We start from the raw sequence: 21,629 nt of genomic DNA on the forward strand, positions 1-21,629 counted from the left end.
AGCAAAAATATAAGAATAGCATAATCTATTGATCACCTCACCCCCACCCTGTGTACCCATCACCCAGGTCTGACACTTACCAACAGTCTCCTATACTTGTAAGGGCAGTTCTTGATCAAGATATGAGATTATTAAATGTATGACATCGATCTGAAAAGCTTTCCACTTTTTTCTGAAAAACATTCACTTATTAATGTTAGATGAACATGACTTTCTTTGTAACTTTCTTATAGTTAGAAGAGGCACAAAGTAAACGGCAAGAAAAACTTGTAGAGAAACACAAGGAGATCCGTCAGCAGATCCTGGATGAAAAGCCCAAGGTAAACTGAACCGAATAATAAAACACAGTAACTTCACTTTTCCTCCATTTAATTACAATAAAACCTCTGTAGGTCATGTACCCTGCACACAGTCTCAGATCAGTTCTTACATGTAAAACTCATGTATCTTTCTCAACCATGGTAAAGATCTTTCTATAGCAATATTCCACACAGGTCTATTATCACCCAGTGAGCTTTAAACGTTGCAATTGCTTGGAACCCAGCTCTTGAACTTTTGGTTTCAATTGGTCTGAGATATGGTTCAGGTATTTTTTGAGGCACTTGCCCTCTCTCCCTGCCAGAACAGAGAAAATTAGAGAAATTAGCCAAGCCTCTTGCGTACTGATAAAATATTGTAATGTCAGGCTCTGTCCAGCAGAGGGTGTCCTGTACCAAAATCACCCTGGTTTTTAATCCAACAAAATGTTCTCATAAACCAGAAAAAAAAACAAATCTTTTTTTCCCCCAATAATAATAGTTTATTATGTCTCCTCTTTCAAATTACCTTATGCTTATTGTTTGATCAAAATCAATTGTTTTATGAATATTAACTTTGATTATCAGTAAATCAAATACTTTTAGGTTGGCAAAGAGTATCTTGGTTTTGGATCATTACATATATTTTCATTCATCACTGAGTATTTGTGAAAAATATGCTTTTCAGTGTTATTATTCTCCTATGTGCATTTAAAATATCTACTCTAAAAGGTACAGCTATTTCATACAAGTACTCTTTAAACCTGCAAAGCTCAGAAGTGTTACTTTCATTTCATTGTATAGTCCATTCATCAATTTACTTTTTATAGATTTTTTTAGCTAGTTCTAAATATATTCTTGTGGTTATTTCTGCCCTTCTCCTTTTGTATTTATTAGACAGGAGATTTATTTAATATTTTTAACTCCTAAAGTTTTTAGGCTTGGCAATATAGATGAAGCAGTAATGAAAATCTGAGAATTAATAATTACTTAAATATGCTGCTAATTTTTCTGTTTTTCACGTAAACGTACAGTTTAAATATTCTTAGCCACCATCTTAGGTTGATTATACATTAATAATAAATTTTAAGATGATTTCAGAAATGGCTATACCTTCCATTGATCCACTGATGGATCTTTTATAATGTTTGGAGCAAAAGATTCAGGTCCAACTGGAATTTAAGCAGCACATTAACACCCTAATAATCAGTCCCAGGTGATATATTCAGATATATACATTTTCAATCCATGCTGTCTGAAAGCAAACATATCATTACTTTGTACACTGCCATAATATACATTGGTTATGATTGATCTCTTATTAGCCAGTTTTTATATTTCTAAAAGAAAATCTCTCTTGTGAGATATGGTTATTCCCATAGAGTTTTATTTCACTTTGTTTTTGTCTTTGGTCCAAAAATGTCTCATACTTGTCTCATAGATACAATGCAATCACAAATGTGTTTCAATTCTGTAACTCTCAGTATAAAAACCCCTACGAGGCTTTTCAGTTACTGCTCTAGGTCATCAGGATTAAAATCAACTTTGGTAGGTATTAAAGCGCTTTTAAACTTATGCACTGGACATAGGTAAATGTTACAAGAATAACTGTTGGATAACTTGTCAGGGTGAATTCTGCAGCAGTTTTACAGAAAACCCAATTAAAACTGGCTTACACAATAGTAACCTTAGTAAGTCATATTCCTGCAAGTTCAGATGCATTGTAGTCTGAGGAATGGTTAATTGAATACTTCAGCAACCTCATCAAGAATGCACTTTAACAGAAACCTATGGGGGAGGGAAAGGAAAAAAAAAAAGAGGTTAGAGTGGGAGAGAGCCAAAGCATAAGAGACTCTTAAAAACTGAGAACAAACTGAGGGTTGATGGGGGGTGGGAGGGAGGGGAGAGTGGGTGATGGGTATTGAAGAGGGCATCTTTTGGGATGAGCACTGGGTGTTGTATGGAAACCAATTTGACAATAAATTACATATATTATAAAAAAAGAAAAAAGAAAGAAAAAAAAAAAAAGAATGCACCATGCCATCTCAGTTTGTTGCCTTTCATGCCTAACCTTTAAACCCACAGTCCTAAAATGACTGCCATAGCTCCATGCAACACATTACATAAGTCATTCAAAGGCAAAAAAAGGTAATGTCTTCATCTTATAGCCCTTTATTTATAAGATTAAGAAAAAGCTTCCTATATCTTCCCAATAGCTTTCTCCTCATTGGCTAGGATTGTACCATATACCCATTACTAAACCAGTCATGGGTAGTAGAGTGTAATCTTCACGATTGCCTTAGAGTATTAAAGCTTGCTCAAAAGGGTGGAGAGAGTTCAGCTCATCTTCAGTTTCATAGTCAACAGGCACCGGAACAAAACTGATGTTTTCTTATCAAAGATATAGAAATATCAGTTAGGTAGGTAATTGTGTGTGCCACTGCCATATTTATAGCAATTTCCCATTTCTTTTTTGGACTTTTAGCAAGAGATCTGAAGTGTTTCTATGAATTTTTAGTAGTTGTTTTGCCTTCACTTTTGTTTTGTTTTCTTTGTAAAATTCTGAGCCTGTCTGCACATGATCAGTTTAGTCTGTCCAAATATAGCTAATAATCAGAATTGAACAGTGCTATGACCTGAAATGTGTCCTCCTAAAATTCACATGTTGAAGCCCTAACTCCCAATGTGATGATATATGAAGGGGCTTTGGGAGGTGTTATGTTTGTTTATTGTATTTTTTTTCATTTTTTATTGAAGTATAATTAACATGCAGTGTTATATTAGTTTCAGGTGTACAATATAATGATTTAACAATTTATACATTATTTAGTGCTCATCATGATAAATGTACTTCTTAATCCCCTTCACTTATTTCATCCATCCCTCTAACCACCTACCATCTAATAGCTACCAATGTATTTGCTGTATTTAATGTTTGTTTTTGTCTCTTTTTTGTTTGTTCATTTGTTTTGTTTCTTAAATATATATGAGTGAAATCATATTGTATTTGTCTTAGTCTGACTGATTTCACTTAGCATGATTCTCTCTAGCTCCATCCATGTTGTTGCAAATGGCAAGATCTCATTCTTTTTTTATGGCCAAGTAATATTCCATTATATAAATATACCTCTTTTTTTAATCCATTCATCTATGGGTAGACACTTGGATTGCTTCCGTATCTTATAATATTTCCATATTGCAAATAATGCTGCAGTAAACATAGGGAAGCATGCATGTATCTTTTCAAACTAGTGTTTTTGTTTTCTTTGGGTAAATACCCAGTAGTGGATGTACTGATGCCTCCATACTATTTTCCACAGTGACTGCACCAACTTGCATTCCCACCAACAGTGCATGGGGATTCCTTTTTCTCCAAAACCTCACCAGCACTTATTATTTCTGTTGCCTTCATTTTTTACTGTAAATAGGAACAAGTGATATATCTTTGCTTCTCATCCACGTTGCCCTTATGACCACCTTGCGTCTGGATTTGAAGGTTGTCCTTGGAGATTTTTGTTTTCATGTCAAACTAAAGCATTTATTAAGGGATGTTCTTCAGAGCTGATAAATTTTGTGCTTCGGAACCATGACTTTAATAATAAAATAAGAAATCATGACTGTTAATATTGTAGGACACAATGGCTGATCAAAGGAAATGTCCATGGTAGGAAGGAGCAATAGTAAATAGTGACGTGAATAAGATCAAGTGCAGGTCGTGTGGAGAAAGAACAAAGCACAGGACAGCAAATGTAGGCAAGTGAAAGTCCAGGCCAACATAGCATTCTTTCACGCTCCTGTAATTGCTGGATGTGGACCAGAAATAGGATAGCACCAGCTTTGAAATAATCCCTCTTCACATCCAGTATGAAGCTTTGAAGTTTGACATAGATATGAAGGAAAGTAACAAAAGCAGAAACAATATGGAAAGTGCAGTAACTCAAGGGAATGAAACTGACCAGAAGTGTTTATAAAAGAGGTTAACTGAGTCAGTTCCATTCGGTTAGAAAGATGAGAAGGTAGAATGATTTTATGACATCTAGAAATTTATGAGCTGTTCCATCACTGAATGTTGGACAAAGAAATTGAGTTGACTCTATAGTAGGTAATATTAAAGATAATTGCAACCTTCCTATGAAGAAGAAAGCATGACAAAGTTCACCAAGGGTTACTGAGGGTAACAGATTCCTTCTTCAAGTATTTTAAAGTGGAATAAGTAGTTTTTTAATCTAGAAACCAATAATGGCTAATCTTTTGCTTACAACAAAAATATACACCACACGGCATCATATTTCTTCCTGTTTGTCAGTTTCTTTCACCATATCGTCAAATATAATCATTTAGTCCCTCTTCATCCAGTTATTCTAACTAATGTAATAATGTGTTTAGTGTTCCTAACCTCCTCCTAAACAGGGAGGAAGCTATTTACATTCCTATATTCTCCTGGTATTACTGTTTTGAGCTATTCTGAACCACAATCACAAGCTGCATAATTTTTCAAGCCTGTGATAACCAAACAACTCCTTCAAAATTGAACAATTACTTTTTTTAACAAAGGAAATTTAAAAGCCAATTGCTGAAAGACAACAGTTCTTCAATGGCAGGGAGTTCTGACTGGATTTAGAGCAAGTTATATATGAAGATTAACCCAAAGTGCAACCTTCTAACCTTTTACTCAACCACGTGCTTATGATCTGTAAGTATCAACTCAAGTTCCTAAAATTATTCCCACCTTCCAGTAGAACAGTCAGAGGACAATGTGCCTCAATTAAAACCATTTCATTTCCAGGGATGCCCAGGTGGCTCAGTCAATTAATCAGCCAACTTCAGGTCAGGTCATGATCTCATCGTTCATGAGTTCAAGCCTTGCATCAGGCTCTGTGCTGACAGCTCAGAGTCTGGAGCCTGCTTTGGATTCTGTGTCTCTCCCTCTCTCTCTCTGCCCCTCCCCAGCTCGTACTCTGTCGCTCTCTCTCAAACATAAATAAATGGTAAAAAAAAATTTTTAAGCAAAAAAAAAACCTTTCATTTCCATACTCGGACCAAGAACTTCCATCCTACTGGCACATATTTGGTAGGGAACCAAATTTGGCCAGCCACAGTTTGAAAGTTTATTTTGGAACATCCAACTTTGTGACATGTACCAGGCCTTTTTCATATATAGTGTCCATTTTTTTCCCACTAAAAAGGAGATCAATGAGTCTATTTCTTTTGTATTCATTTTTGAGGGCATTGGGGAAAATGGAAGTAGGTGAGTTCTAGAGGCAACTGATACAATAGATAAATAGCTTGGCCCTCAATTTGATGTAAAATTACACTGTGTATTCCTGTACAAATGTCCCTCTGAAATTTCTTAAGTTGCAAACAACAGTAGACGTCCTTGAAAGAGAATACTCAGCTCCTTTTCAGTAGAGTTCTACATTCTGGAGAAATGTTCAGTTGCCTGTTTCCTAGCAGTGAAACATTTCATTCAGTCCCTAAGTGTATGCTATTTTCAGCTTTGTTCAAGGTGTGTCTTTTTATGAAATCTATAGCTTCAGAGTTCTTAAGAGAGATGCAGTAAACCCCAGCCAGTCTTTGAACTCTCGGTGACATAATTGGTTTCCTTGGGATTTCCATACCTGAGGTTGCCAAAGCCAATAGGAAAAGGGTATATGTGTACAAAAGGTGATAGGAGCAACTCACACCCCAACTGCCAGTAGAGAGAAACCATACCTTCTGTGGTCACATTCAAGTCTAAACTGATTCATTATAAAAAGGACCTCTTGCCTTTTTCTTGAACACTTCAGAAAGATTTATTTTAACATGTTGAAGCATTGTTAATCAGGAGTTGCCCTGAATCTGCTGCAAATATTCCAACGTATATTGATCACTTTGCAGCTACCGGCTCTCGTTATAAGAAGAATTGTCTTTTGAGGGGACTTTTTAATGAACCATCTCCATAACCTCATAAAACAGTCGATAAATGTGGAATTTACTTTTTCTCTGACACTTAATTTGTCTTTGATGCTTCTTAGAACACAGGTTTTCTGTTTTAATTGAGCTCATCAATAAGATAGAATTCCAGGAAGCTTTAGGGCATTTTAATTTATAGAGAAAGAACATTTCATCATGTAGCTTACTGGTCCTTTTTTTTTCCTCCATCACGGGAATAGAGACTGATTTTCCTCATATCCCCTGACATCTTTAGAACCAACAGGGTGAGTGACTCATCCTTCTGGGTGAAGTGAGTCTTCTCAGACCGACCACTGGGCCCTGAGACAGAACTCTCAATGTAGTGATTGTAGTCTTGTCTTCCCAGTGTTCAGGTAGAAAGAGACTAGGGGATTTAAAGTAAAAGCTTCTTCCTTACACGATTCATTTGTGTGTCCCCCGATCCTCTGCAACTTGATGGGGAAATGTGTATTCTCCCTGCCATCACCCATTGGACCCTCTCATAGAAGCCAGACCACAGAGTGTAAACTGGCTGCCAGTGGACTATGTTTTGCTCATTGTCAAGTCTTGGTAGACCCACCCAATGGTTTGTTTTTTTGTTTTTATCTGTGGAAGGAACTTTTTTGTCATTTGTATCAATGTGAATAATTGTCTTTTTTAAAATGTAGTTATTTATTATTTTCTTGATGTAAAACTTGGCTATCTTGACTCTCCTGCACAATACTAGAGCAATAGAACAGTTTTAACTCTGTCTCCTTTTGATTTATTTTTGAAATGTATTAACAATTCTATACATTTCTGAACAAATGAGACATTCTTATTCTTTGTTACACAGTCAGTGTTCATTTAGATTTATCTACATATTCACAAGACTTTTTTGTTCAGCATTCTGTCTTATGTCTCAGACTGGCCATTTGGGACCATTACCTTCTACACCTTTAGAAGTTCCTTTATACAGGGGCGCCTGGGTGGCTCAGTCGGTTAAGTGGCCAACTTCGGCTCAGGTCATGATCTCGCGGTCCACAAGTTCGAGCCCCACGTCGGGCTCTGTGCTGATGGCTCAGAGCCTGGAGCCTGTTTCAGATTCTGTGTCTCCCTCTCTCTGACCCTCCCCTGTTCATGCTCTGTCCCTCCCTGTCTCAAAAATAAATAAAACGTTTAAAAAAATTAAAAAAAAAAGAAGTTCCTTTATACAGTCTACAGGTGGCAAACTCTTTGAGGTTTTTGGCTTTGTTTTCATTTTCATCTGAAAATGTCTATATTTTCCCCAATTCTGAAATGATACTTTCACTGGGTATTTTAGGTTGACGGTTATTTGCTTTTAGTTCATTGAAGATAAAATTCCACTGTCCTCTGGCTTCTCTTGTTATTGAGAAGCTGTTAGCCTCAGTGTAATTCTTTTGATAATAACTTGTATTTTTCCTCCTTTTATTGCATTTAGGACTTTTTTCTTATATTCTGTGCAGTTTTTCTAAAATGTGTCTAAATATGTGTTTGAGGTCACCGAAAGGATAACTTTCCTCAGTTCTGCAGAAACTCAGCCATAGTGTCAGCAAAAATGGCTTCCATCATGTTATTTATATATAAAATAAAATGGACCTTTTACTCCATCACCTCAGATTTGTAACTCTTCAGTATTTTCCATCTTTTCATATCTCTGTGCTGCCCTGTGGGCAATTTTTCTCTGGCCCTTTTTTGAATTCACAAATTCTTTGTTTACACTGCTCTTATACTTTTCCACAGAGTTTTTTAATTCCAGCTTTTGTGTTTTATTTAATTCTGTAAGTTCTGTTTGGTTTTTTGCTTGTTTTGTTTTTGAGAAAGAGAGAGGGAGGGAGAGGCAGAGAGAGAAGGAGGGAAGGAGGGAGAGAATCTTAAGCAGGCTCCATGCCCAACACAGAGCCTGACGCAGGGCTCAATCCCATGACTGTGAGATTATGACCTGAGCTGAAATCAAGAGTCAGATGCTCAACTGACTGAACCACCCAGGTGCCCCTGGTTTATTTTCAAATCAACAATCTGTGTGCCTGGCTTATTATAAGGAAAGTTTCCTGTGAGATTCCTCATTCTGTACAAGCCACAGGCTTGGAGTTGTGGCCCCACCCTACAAGGCTTTCAAAAGATGAATTCAAAATTTCCAGTGTTAGCAAACGCCCTCAGGGCAAAAGTGGCTTGCCTGTCTAGGCTTGATGTCCCTGCAGTTTGGGCCTGATCGTTCTTTAAATTTTTGTGGCTCTTAGGTTGTTTAAAGAATATAGTTTTAATATCACATCCAGCCTTTTTAGGCATTTTCAGTGGGAAGGATGGTCCAAGTGGCCTAACCAACCATTACCAGAAATAGAAAATCCCCACATGGTGTTTCTAAAATGTTTGAATTAGTTAACATCTTTATTCGTTGGGATTCACCTGGAGAAGCAGAACCTGTAGGAGACTCTTTATCACAGAGCTGCGCGTGCGCACATGCGCGCGCGCACACGCGCGCGCACACACACACACACACACACACACACACACACAGCCAGGAGGCAGAACAACTAAAGGAAAACCCAAAGAGGAGGGAAGGTGATTCCAGACCCCATTCAGCAGATCTGCAACAACACGTGTGTGTTACAGAATGGTCGCTGCCTCCCTCCTCAGCCCTCCAACTCTTGGGAAAGTCTCCCTTGTAACTCACCCTGGAAAAATACAGAAACGGAACTTTGGGAAATGTAGTTCAGCCTACCCAAGTTGGCACATTACAAAACCCTCACACTAATATTTAATACTCAGAAATTTTCTTATTTAAAAAAATCAATTTCTCTTTAAAAATTAGATTATATGATTACAGACAGCCAACCTGTAGACAAATCCCTAGGTCTGAGAAGAGGCTCCCCTTAGGCCCACATGGCATTCCCCTCATGGATTTCTTTTATCTATTAACCCCTGTAAGGCAACTGCGTTTGAGATTTAAACAAAATCGGAATGGAGGTTCACATGGTTGCCATTGATTCCTCCCCCTTTTCTCTACCCTATTAACTTACTTTCCCCTTCATTTGTCTTTACTTTCTTTCCTAAAGATTAGGAAATGTGGGAGTGTCATGATGGGTGTATAGTTTAGAGGGGAGGAGATCCAAAGCAAATACTCATGACCTGCTAGAGCAGAGAGTGTATATGTTGATGGGGTTTGGACTCTTCCCAGAAAGAACTGAGGTTTAACATTAGGAATAGGATGAGATGGACTTTAATCCCACTGACTTTCATCTGCCCACCCCCCTAAGCAACAGAGTCCATACAACCATAGATGGCCCACGAAAACTTCTGAATTGACTTCTACTCTGTGTGCCTGCCCTTGTAACACCATTTATGTGAATTTTGCCAATACTAATTAGATGTTTTATTCCAAATGTATCCCTAGTTTGTTTTTATTTTATTTTATTATTTTTTTAATGTTTATTTATTCTTTGAGAGAGACAGAGAGAGCAAGAACAGGGGAGAGGCAGAGAGAGGGAGACACAGAATCTGAAGCAGGCTCCAGACTTCAAGCTGGAAGCACAGAGCCTGACGCAGGGCTCAAACTCATGAACCATGAGATCATGACCTGAGCTGAAGTTGGATGCATAACCGACTGAGCCACCCAGGAGCCCCTCTAGTTTGTTTTTAAAGCCCTGCTTTGGTATAACTAGAATAATAAAAATAGTCGAACATAACACGTCCTAAATACTTTTTAAAACAAAGAATTTAAAGATTTCATTGACCTCGGGAAACCACTACCTGATTTTGCCATGGCCCTCAACATTTTTAGGGGAAAGATGGCAAAGGAAAACCCAGAGAAATATTTACGTATAGAATATCCAAATGGGAAATGTCTTGGTGCTTTGAAACATTTGTTGAAGCAGCATGCAGAGACCAGATGAAAAGCTATTGCAGAAGGAAAAAATCCATGACCACTGAACTGAACAATGCTGAAGAAAATTTCAGTCCACACTAGGAAAGCCGTTTCTAAGAGCAAGAGTCATATTCTCTATTGTGCACGTATTCTGCCCAAAGGCCAAATTAATGTAACAAATCTACCATGTGGAGTCCTGCTTATGCATTTTCTGTCAATAAAAATCAATTGATACAAGTCTTCTGCATTTATTATAATCATTTGCTGAGGATAATCTTTGAATTTGACAAGGAGACCTTTGAATTTGTGGCTGAAACCAAGATAAGTAATATTTTCATATTTCAAAGAATTCCACATTTCAAAGAGTTTTATCAGTAGAGGTGGCTTTAACTTTTGCTGATGTTTGTGATGGAATAATAAACAGGGCATGATGATTCTGATAGTTTGCATGGATTCTTCATGACATACCTTTTATGATCATCATACACACACACACACACACACACACACACACACACACACTCACACCCAAACAACTCTATACAATTGGGGGAAGCTTAACATGTTTAACTATTTTGGCATCCACATGGATTTTGCCCTCCCTAATTATGCTAGCATATGGGAAATCCTGTCTAAGACAGTAGCCAGCAGCACCTATATGTTTTTGGTGACATAAAGAAAATAGGAAATATCTTGTCTTCTAGCTTTGGTTCAAAAGGATTTTTTTTTTCCAGGGCGCCTGGGTGGCTCAGTTGGTTAAGCGTCCAACTCCAGCTCAGGATATGTTCTCACAGTTTGTGGGTTCGAGCTCCGTGTTGGGCTCTGTGCTGACAGCTCAGAGCCTGGAGCCTGCTTCAGATTATGTGTCTCCCTCTCTCTCTGCCCCCCTCCCACTCTCACTCTCTCTTTCTCTGTCTCAAAAATAAATAAACATTAAAAAAAATTATTTTAAAAAGGATGTCTTTTCCTTTTCCTTTGAAACTTACATATTGTTTGTTTTTAAGTAGTTCTTAGGTTTTATGAAATACATAATAAGCTGTTGCAATTCTCAAATTTATTATTGGGACTTTGTTTTAGGTGGAATCAAAACTATCGCAAGACTTGCAAAGTATCATAAAACAGTTAAGACTTCTTTATAATTGTTAAGGTACCAAGTGCAGCACTCTAGCCAAAGCCACTATCAGTCCTCAAATGGATTTCTAAATAGCCTCTTCACTGGTCTTCCCACTTCCACATATCTATTCCCAACAGGGCAGCCAGAGTCATCTTTTAGAATGTAAATCAGGTCGCTCCTCAGTTCAAGACTCTTTCATGGCTCCCATCTCTGTCAGGAATAAAAGTCTATAAGGTCCCACATGATCTGACTCCACTTTGCGGCATCCCCTCTTTGTTTTCTCATTGACCTACTCTCCACTCCAGCCATCCTGAGTTCCGTGCTGGGCCCCAAAAAGACAGGGGCTGCCTTGGACTGTAGTATGGAGTATTTCCTCTGCCCAGCATGCTCATCTCTTAAGGGTCCGCTTGGGCGACTCCCTCCTGTTGCTCAAGTCTTTGCTCAAAGACTTCTTTTCAAAGAGGCCCTCCATGACCACACTTTCCACACTCCCCCATTGCTGGCATCTCCTCTTCCTTTTATTCGGCTCTACTTCCTGTTTTTCACAGTATATATCACCTTCCCTCATTAGGTCATTTACTTCTTTTTTAGGTGTGTCATTCAGTGTTCCCTCCCCAGTGGATTTACATGGAGGGCAAGGGTTTCGACTGTTTTGCTCACTGATGCTCTTGAGGTCTAGGCACCCAGAAACAATGCCTGGCACGTGACTTATGTAGAGGGCTAGCAAAACTAGCTCGATGCATTTAAAACTCAATCCTCTCTCTTTGAGAGAGAAAAGCATAGCCATTAAGCCCAGTCCCACTGGGCCACACTGTTCAACTGCTGTCAGTGATTCATTACAATCTTTTTTCAAGTCTTGATAGTAGTGGGATTTTGTAGAGAATTTCTCAAAACTGCTAGTTACAATCATACTTAGCATCTAATTCCTACGAAGAATGGGAAGAAACCAAAGATAATTCAGTTGCCAGTCCCATTGCATTTGTGGTCGGAAGTGTTGGAATAGACAAAGGAGTTGGAGATTTTAAATCTCCATTCTAGAAGGCACTCCAAGAAAGCTCCCAGACAAATAATTTGAAACAACAGATTATTAGAAATCAATTTCAATGCCACAAAAATGACAGCCTCCCTTTTTTTCCACACAGGGGGACGGTTCCTCCTCATTCTTGTCGGAAACTTGCCATGAGGATCCCTCTGTTTCCCCCAACTTTACTCCCCCCAACCCTCAAGCTCTCAAGTGGTGACTACCATCCTTCCGGCCAGGTAGGACTGGATGGGAGGGGTCGCTTTTGAGAGAGGGGTGGCATATGGCCATCAGGTTTACAGGCATCATGGACTTGCTCCTTTGTTTTTCACTACCCCCCTTTCTCTACATACCCATCCTTTTCCTGCTATAGTTTCCAGCCACATCCATGATGTGCCCTCATCTTTACCTGTCTTTCTCTGGTATTTATTTTTTCACCATTCTTCTCTCTCTTCTTGACATAAATTCCATTCTTCCTTCTTGTCTTCTTCCCTTTTAATCATTTTGTTTCTCTATTTGCAAAACTGACTTCCTTTTTGAACTCAATCTTTCTCTTACACTCACACTGTTATTTCTGCTTTTGAGATATTTTTAAGTTCCTACTTCTTGCAGCACTGGTTGCCCACAGTTTTATTATCTTAAAATCCAGTGGGATTAAATTAATTCTCAGGGAGTCTTCCTGACCCACTCCGCTCAATTTACTATACCCCTCCTTTTAAAAATTCAGCAAAAGTCATTGTATTCCCACATGATGTTTTGAATTAAGGCGATAGCTCAGGATTTCCTGATTCTCTAGAATCAAGAGCTCTTGAAAATACCTCACTAATAGGGATGCTTGAGCCAGGGGCTGCTGGTTGAAGCAAAATGCAGCTCAGATGTTAGAGAGGACTTTAACTTGGTAGACTAAATGCATCATGAAATCTACTGTATTCCTTTAGCTAATAAGAGAACTGCCCTAAGCCATTCCAATGCGAATGCATTTCAAAAAAAAAAGAGGTGTTATTGTGATTATAAAGAAAGCAAAATACATCTATTCTGATGGATTGAAAGTAAAGTTCTACAGTGAGGCTTATGATGTTTTTCGTCCTCAAACACTTGTTGATCTGTGAAGCAGTACAGTTTAGAAACGTGTCAAAGAATCAGTGAAAACAACTCTACTGCAAAAAAAAAAAAAAGCTATGATTCCTTTCTCTTCCTCTACATCAATCACTACAAGCAGTGATGTTCTAGCTCAGCATTTTTCAACTGGAATGAGCGTATCAATTATCTGGAGATCTTACGAAAACGTAGATTCTGATTCAGGAGGTCTGGGTGGGACCTGAGGTCTGCATTTCTAACCAGCTTCCAGGGGATGCCCTTGCTGCCACATTTCCACAGACTGCATTTGACAAGCAGGGATCTAGTACATTCCTACCTCCTGGCTGTAACACCTGGAAGGAAAAACCTTCAAGCTGCTTTCATGGAGTTTTTTGTTTGTTTGTTTGTTTGTTGTATTTTAAGTTTTTGACCTAATCACGACCCTGACCCTTGAATACATTTTTATTTTTTACTATGGACTGTGACACTAGAAAAAAGGAGAGAATGCCATTTGAAAGCAAAGCCATAGCCTGGCTGTGAATTCCCTCCATGTCCTCCCAGGGGTGACAATCTTGTTCCTGTGGTGACCTTGTGATAAATAAAGCTCACATGGAAAGGTGGGGTGGAGAGGCAGGGGGCGAGTGACAGTGATTTTTCCAGAAAGTCATCAGGGAGACCTTGGCAATATCTTCTTCATTTGACTATAAATGTTCAGGGTATCTGTCAAATCATCAATTATAAACATTATTGGATTTTTTTTTAATTTCATTTTTTTATTATTTTTTTAAATGTTTTATTATTTATTTTCAAGAGTGAGAGAGAGCAGAAGCAGGGGAAGGGCAGAAAGAGAGGGAGACACAGAATCCAGAGCAGGCTCTGAGCTGTCAGCACAGAGCCCAATGCTGGGCCCAAATTCACGAACCTCGAGATCATGACCTGAGCTGAAGTCGGCCACTCGACCGACTGACCCACCCGGGCACCCCGGATTTTTTTTTTTTTAATTTTTTTTTTTCTTTCAACGTTTTTATTTATTTTTGGGACAGAGAGAGACAGAGCATGAACGGGGGAGGGGCAGAGAGAGAGGGAGACACAGAATCGGAAACAGGCTCCAGGCTCCGAGTCATCAGCCCAGAGCCTGACGCGGGGCTCGAGCTCACGGACCGCGAGATCGTGACCTGGATGAAGTCGGACGCTTAACCGACTGCGCCACCCAGGCGCCCCACCCCGGATTTTTTTTTTAATGCACTTGTTACTGTCCTGGTGTTTTTGAAAGTTCCGGTGAAACATTTAATACCACAGATAGACTATTGAATTATCTCCAGGGAGGTAAATGACCGTGAAGCTCAGAACACATTTGTTTTCTAAAACAAATGCAATAGAGACCTGAGTGTTACATTTTGGTTGCCATGTTCTGTCAGGCTTGTGGTATCTGGTCTACCACTTGTTTTTCCTGTAGAAGGTCAACTGAGCCTCCTGCTGAGCAAAAATGGTTGTTTCCCACCAGATATTCCCACCATATCTGGACATTAAAAATGTCTTTAATCACATAGTTAGTTTGGTCCGTTTAGCTTTTCACATATAAAAGGCAATATAAAAATAAACCAATTTCACACATTCCATGGAAAAATAGGTCTCATTGCTAAAACAGAACAAAAAAATTAAACTGTTTTGTATCTGAAAAAGAACAAAAAGTCCTTTTATACCAGTATATGAAAGGTACATTTTTGTGCTGCATTTAATGTTTCCCCCAAATGTTTCTTGCTCACCCCAAACATTTCCATTGATAGACTACAGCTAAACATAAAATGAATGAATAAAAAGTACATAAAGCCATCGTGCATTTACTAGAAGAGTGTTTTTTTTAGTTCTAAGATTGATCCCAAGAATACTCATGACATAAATACTTGAAATTTCACATTTTTATGTATTTTTTTTAATTTATTTATTTGTTTTTGAGAGATGGGGAGAGGGACAGAGAGAGAAGGAGAGAGAGAATCCCAAGCAGGCTCCTTGTCAGCATGGAGCCCAACGTGGGGCTCGAACTCACAAACTGAGAGCTCATGACATGAGCCGAAGCCGACGCTTAACTGACTCAGCCACACAGGTGCCCGAAATTTCATATTTTTAAATTTGTGAATGCAAGCCTTCATTGATGAAAAGTATATTTCTTATTATCTGCTAGAGATTTATAAATAGAGCTGTAAAGGTCATACTTTTAACCCTAGTAATTTCTATTTTTTAGTAAATACAAATCACTGTATAGCACGATTACAAAGAAACAAAAAGAATGCTTGCTCATTTTGTGTATATATGAACTTTAACATAATGACCCATGTATAAATATATATATATAATATATATGTTTATATATACATACCTATATGTGTGTATATATACATATATATGTGTTATATATGTGTATATATGTATGTGTGTGTGTGTGTGTATATATATATATATATATATACACACACACATATATGTGTATAGTGACCAATGCCTAAAAATGCCAATGATACAGCACTGGAAAATTATCAGTCTATGCCAAGTATTTACTAAGTGCCTGCATTCTGGGCTGTGCCAATTTCAACAGGGAGCATGAAAGAGCAAAAACACAGTTCTTACATGCTTTTAAATAATAAAGAGCAATTTAAGACCATAGAAGTGCTTTAGAAAGGTTTTTTCCCCTGACACTTAAGTAATCACAAACTAGCATTTATTGAGCACTTACTACGTTGCCAAGCCCCTTCAAAGCACATCACAGTGTTATCTTCCTATTCTTGCCTTTGCACAGCTGAGGAAAATAATTTTCAAAAAGGTTGCTAAGCTTTCCTGAGGTCATTAAAAAGAGTGTCCAACCTTGGAGACTCCATGCATGTGTTGTGCCCTCCAGCTTTCTCAGTAAATATCTGAAGCCATGATTTTATGATCTAGATGTCAGGGCTGTGATACCTCTTTCTCATATTTCACAGACGAGTAAGCGATAAGGGTTCACCATCTGTGCCCCAGTACACACATCTGTAAAATGGGGAGACTACCTAGCGGGCTCACTGTCGAAGGAAGCAGATCTCACTGAGTGGCTACAAGGGATAGACATCAGTCACATACACCAGATGCTGTTTCCTTCCTGGTGGTATATACTGTAGCCTTCATAAGATCACAACCAAATCTGGCCAGGGATTTAGTTCCCAAACCGATCACAACAGCAAGAGGAATTAAATCTCATAGGCAGGATGTTCAAGTTTCTCAAAATCATTTGTTTTTAAACTAATGTCTTAGAGAGGAACATCTCCCAGGACTAGATGTTAGAAAAATTCCAGCCCTGTGAACACAGGACTCACATCCAGGAGGCCACCAACGGCAGCAGATCTCATGGGTGAGAGGCAGGCAGCTGTTTTTTGTGCTCAAAACATCCTGTGGGCAAGTAACCGAGCAGAGGGGAGACTGACCCATGTGACCTGCACAAAAGGGTTAAAGGATTCTGACACAACCTTCTCTGTCCACGGCTGCTAAGGCTCACTGCTCCCTTCTATAAAACATGAAGATTGAGGACAGACACCCTCACCCCCTCCCAACCCTGACTTTCTTCCTCCCCCTCCTTCGTCTCTACTCCATCCCATCCAGCTTGCACATGTTGGTGCTGACTTCAGACCACAGACTAAATTGCTTTGCTTCCCTGGAGATCTCCTTGTCTCCTTCTCTCTGCGCACTCCCCTCTAGAACACACTCTTTCTCCTGCTTGGAAAGCTGTGCCCTGAATTCTATGAGATAGAAGTTAGGGTACACATTGGGCTTTGCACCAGGGTTAAGGGGTTGTTTTATGGCTTTCATTTATTCATTCAAATAATATTTACTCAGCCCTACTATTTATCCCTGAAGTTACGAGGAAATCTACAGGAAAACATCTTGGAAGACAAGCATCTTTATTTAAATGGCATTTAAGTTTCGTTCATATCACAGGACAGAGTTTCTCCTTTTGTTCCAGAGAGAGTGAGGAAAACTGCTTTGGGCTAACTTAAGAAACATTTAAGCAAGAAACAAAGAAAAATTGGGGCACCTGGGTGGCTCAGTCAGTTAAGCATCCGACTTCGGCTCAGGTCATGATCTCACGGCTCATGGGTTCGAGCCCCGCGTCGGCCGGGCTCTGGGCTGACGGCTGGGAGCCTGGAGCCTGCTTCGGATTCTGTGTCTCCCTCTCTCTCTGACCCTCCCCCACTCACGCTCTGTCTCTCTCTCCTTCAAAAATAAACATTAAAACAATATCTAAAGAAACAAAGAAAAGTTTTCTAGTATAGGAACATCTAAATACCTAGATTCCCAAGGGCTATTGTGTGTCTCTTTGAAGATCTTTAAATGTGGCAACAAAGGGGTTGTCTGCCAGCAGAGTTGTGTATGACTGGGTGACCTTTTTCTGACCTCCTCTGAGCTCAGAAGAATACGATTAATTAAACTCAGAAGTTTACCACTGAAATAATAGGTATGAGATCCAGAGAATTCAAGGTGTTGGAGGACTCATTAAATAGAGTTGCATAAATATGCTGAAAGATTTAATGAGTCCATAGGGTCACTTATAGAGCAATGAAGCAGAGATGACCTAAAAAAATTTAAATTAGAATCGATATTGTCCTTAGGAATTAACAACTATAGATTGCTATATTAACACCTGAAATGAATTCTATAATTACATCTTAATGCACATTCGTGTTCTCACCCCAGGAAAAATGATAATTGCTCATTTTTAGCATTTTACTTGCCAATCATAAAAACAAATTTATGTATGTGTGTTTATTTCTGTGATCTCTAGGAACCATAAATAGCTTTAAAGAGCTGCAAGTAGGTAAATAGTGTTAATTTTTTCTTTTAATAATTCAGATAATACTTACTGGATGCCTATTGTCTAGCAGGCACTAGGCTAGATGCTGGGACAATAAGACAACGCAAAGAGATGCAAAGCTTGCCCCCACCTCAAATTGCTTATAGTCCAGTACAGCTCAGTGCTATAGAACTTTCTACAGTGATGGGATGTTCCATGTCTGAGAGCCCAATGCAGTAGCCACTAGACACAGGCAGTTATTAAGTATTTGGAGTGTGGCTAGTCCACCTGAGGAATTGAATTTTTAATTATATTTAAGTTTTATTTAAATTTAAGTGTAAATAGCCACAGGTGGCTAGTGGCTAACATGGGCAGCACAGGTAGGTGGCATGCTGGATCTTAATTTCTAATATGTAATCTACCTTTCTTTAAAGGATTCAAAGGATTTGTGTTAGGACTAAAACAGTATAGTTATCATCATTGTAATAGAGCTGTTTACACTCTGACACATACTGGGGGAAACCAGGGAGGGGCTCCCCAGAGGTGGTAACCCTTGAGCTGTAGGGTTAAGTAGAAGTTTATACAGCAGAAGAGCAGACAGGAAGGAATTCCTTATGACATTGTGCCAGAGCCTGAGGTATGGGCATCATGTTCCTGCTATGGAACTACAAGGAATTGCATTATTTGCATGCTATGTTAGTCAGCCCGGGCAGCCATAACAAAGTATCTCAGACAGGGTGGCCTAAACAAAAGAAACTCATCTTCTCACACTTGTGCAGTCTGAGATCCAAGATCAAGGTATCAGTAGGGCTGGTTTCTGTGAGGTGTCTCTTTTGGGCGTGCAGATGGTGCCTTCTTGCTGTAATCTCATATGGTCTTTGACCTGCCCTTGTGCACAGAGAGAGCTCTTGTGTCTCTTTCCCTTCTTCTTCTTCTTCTTCTTCTTCTTCTTCTTTTTTAATGTTTATTTATTTATTTTGAGAAAGAGAGAGTGAAAGGTGGGATGGCAGAGAAGAGGGAGAGAGAGAATCCCAAGCAGGCTCCATGCTCTCAGTGCAGAGCCTGACATGGAGCTTGATCTCATGAACCATTGAGATCATGGCCTGAGCTTAAATTAAGACGGAGCCACCAACTGAGCCAACCAGGCGGCCCCTTTGCCTCTTCTTATAAGGAGGGCAGTTCTGTCAGATTAGAGTCCTACTATTATGATCTCACTGAACTTTAATTACATCCTTCAGGGCCCCAACTCCAAATAAGTCACATATATTAGGGCTTCAGTGTATGAGTTTTGAAGAGATACAATTCTGTCCATAAAACATGTCATTCAATAAGCAAATATCTTTTTCTTTGTGTCCTTTTTTTTTTTTCTCAAAAGAGATGATACATACCTCACACTCAGCTCACACAAATTTGCAGAAAACTATCATCTATTGATCGAGCATATGATGATTTTTTTTAATGTTTATTTATTATTGAGAGACAGAGACAGAGCGCGAGTGTGGGAGAGGCAGAGAGAGAGGGAGACACGGAATCCGAAGCAGGCTCCAGCCTCTGAGCTGTCAGCACAGAGCCCGGACACAGGGCTTGAACCCAGGAACAGTGAGATCATGGCCTGAGCCAAAGTCGGACACTTAACTGACTGAGCCACCCAGAATCCCCTAGCATATTATGATTGTAATCATTGCTTTTGATTTACCTATTGACAGATACAGAGAGTTCTAGAAAATTAATACATACAAAAACACTTAAAGCAAACTGAGCACCTCTCAGAACTCAAACGTAATTAAATGTTGCTCCAGCAAATGTTAATATTAATTTTCCTTATTTCTCTGAAGACAAACCAATGGTAACTTGCAGTTGGACAGACTCACTCACAAGAACTAATTTTTAAATTTTTAAGGGATTCTGTGAACTAGTTAAATGCGGCCATTATAAATATGTAAGTTACATAAACTTACAATTAAACAAATTGTATTAAAAACAAAGGTAACAAACACCCCAAATTCAGCTCATGCTGGCTAAGACATTTCACGATTGTCTGTGCCCTCAAGGTATTTTCCATCTGTCGTATCTGTGTGGTCACTTATACGATGGAGTGATACGGAGTACCTTCCACAAAGTCAGCGCTCAAGATCTTCGCTTCCAGAGCTTGGACTTGATCATAATGGGAATATTTAGACCACGGAAATCAGGAAACACTACAAACAAGGCTCTTCCTTTTTCTAGGAGAGCCATGTACTAAACATTTAGTAGCACACCACTGGCACAAACCTTACTTTGATGGCATATGGTTTTCCCAGGATTTATGCAGCCTTCACACTGCAGCTTACCACAGCTACAAACAATCCTACCCATCCTTTATAAACAAAACAAAGCTTTCTGCTGAGATCTAATTTATTGCCTTTTCAAGCCTTTATTTCTTTGTTTCCTTCACCATAAAGGGGCAGTCCTGTCTTGCTGACCTATGGACTCTCAGAACCTCCATATAAAACATTCTGAGGCAACAGAAAAATCCCCTGAAATATACACTTAGCATTGCTAACATATTTCTAACCCACCCAGCAATGTCTTCTACCTGAAAATTGCCTCAGCTATAACATAATATCCCTCCCACTGCTAATACTACCCTGCAGCTAATACTAAGCTTATACTTGCCTCATTCATTTTAAAGAGGACATTTTTGTTCCCACTGAAAGTTTTAAGTGACAGTAAATGAAATAGAATAGAAAACTGCTGGGGTAAATAGCAGTTTTCAGATTAAGCTTTATATTCTGTTTGAAACATTTCTCTCTGCTGTTACCCTTTTATACCACTTTCAAACAAGTAAAGAGAGACTCCGATTTTGAAAATGAAATGCCATTTGGCAGAATTCACGTTCAACCTTTGATTAAAATTCCAATTAAGTCATGCCTGTGGTCTCCAAAAGCTGAAGCCCAGTAAGTGAAAGTACCTAAGTTCACAGAGCAAATAAGGGACTTGATTTCCTGCCCCAGGTCTACACTTCAAATTGCCACCGCAATGCATCTTGCTTTCTGATGAAAATCCTGTTTATTTACGATCTCTTATTGCTGTAGCCCTGTAGGAGACTCTTATGAGGGTAATTATAAAAGAAAAAATTCAAGCTGAAAAGATTAAGTGATTTGAAGTTTTCCCCCTTTCTCCGGGTTAACTTACATCCACAAAAATCTGAGAATCCTGAATCTAGAACGAATTTGAGCATAGAATAGACAAAATCCTTGGCATAGAGAGGGGAAAGAGAAGGGATCCCAAGACTTAGTTCCAGATAACTCGTAGTTTTAAGAGGTCTGGTAAAGGAGATAGAGCCTGAAAGAGACAGAAAAGATACAACTGTGAGATGGGAGGAAAACCAAGACTGTCAGAGAAACCAGGAGGAAAAAACAGCATCCATATATAGGGAATGATGCATAGTGTCTACAGTGACTGAATGGTACAGCAAGGCACCTTTGACATTAATAACCAGGAGGCCACTGGTGCCCTTGGTATGAGTGATG

At 39.0% G+C, this 21,629-nt stretch overlaps 1 protein-coding gene and 1 long non-coding RNA gene across 5 annotated transcripts in view; one reads left to right on the forward strand and one right to left on the reverse strand.

Moving 5' to 3' along the window:
- The window catches only part of PLCB1 (phospholipase C beta 1), a 702,259-nt gene that overhangs the window by 612,696 nt on the left and 67,934 nt on the right, over nt 1-21,629 (forward strand). For 2 of the 3 annotated variants that reach the window (XM_043602869.1, XM_043602868.1), the window contains exons 31-32: nt 234-320; nt 12,349-12,466. In XM_043602869.1, the coding sequence (XP_043458804.1) occupies nt 234-320; nt 12,349-12,447 (186 nt within the window). In that variant the 3' untranslated portion in view covers nt 12,448-12,466. The remainder of the gene's footprint in view (nt 1-233; nt 321-12,348; nt 12,467-21,629) is intronic. The other variant, XM_043602867.1, reaches the window with a different exon arrangement.
- LOC122496561 overlaps nt 1-21,629 on the reverse strand; it is a 35,947-nt gene that overhangs the window by 397 nt on the left and 13,921 nt on the right. The window contains exons 3-4 of one of the 2 annotated variants that reach the window (XR_006300857.1): nt 1,984-2,084; nt 81-172 (exon numbers count right to left, since the gene is read on the reverse strand). This is a non-coding gene — a long non-coding RNA (uncharacterized LOC122496561). Of the gene's footprint in view, nt 1-80; nt 173-1,972; nt 2,085-21,629 lie in introns of both variants that reach the window. The other variant, XR_006300856.1, reaches the window with a different exon arrangement.

Source organism: Prionailurus bengalensis, chromosome A3 (assembly GCF_016509475.1).
Source record: "Prionailurus bengalensis isolate Pbe53 chromosome A3, Fcat_Pben_1.1_paternal_pri, whole genome shotgun sequence".
Classification (NCBI taxonomy): domain Eukaryota; kingdom Metazoa; phylum Chordata; class Mammalia; order Carnivora; family Felidae; genus Prionailurus; species Prionailurus bengalensis.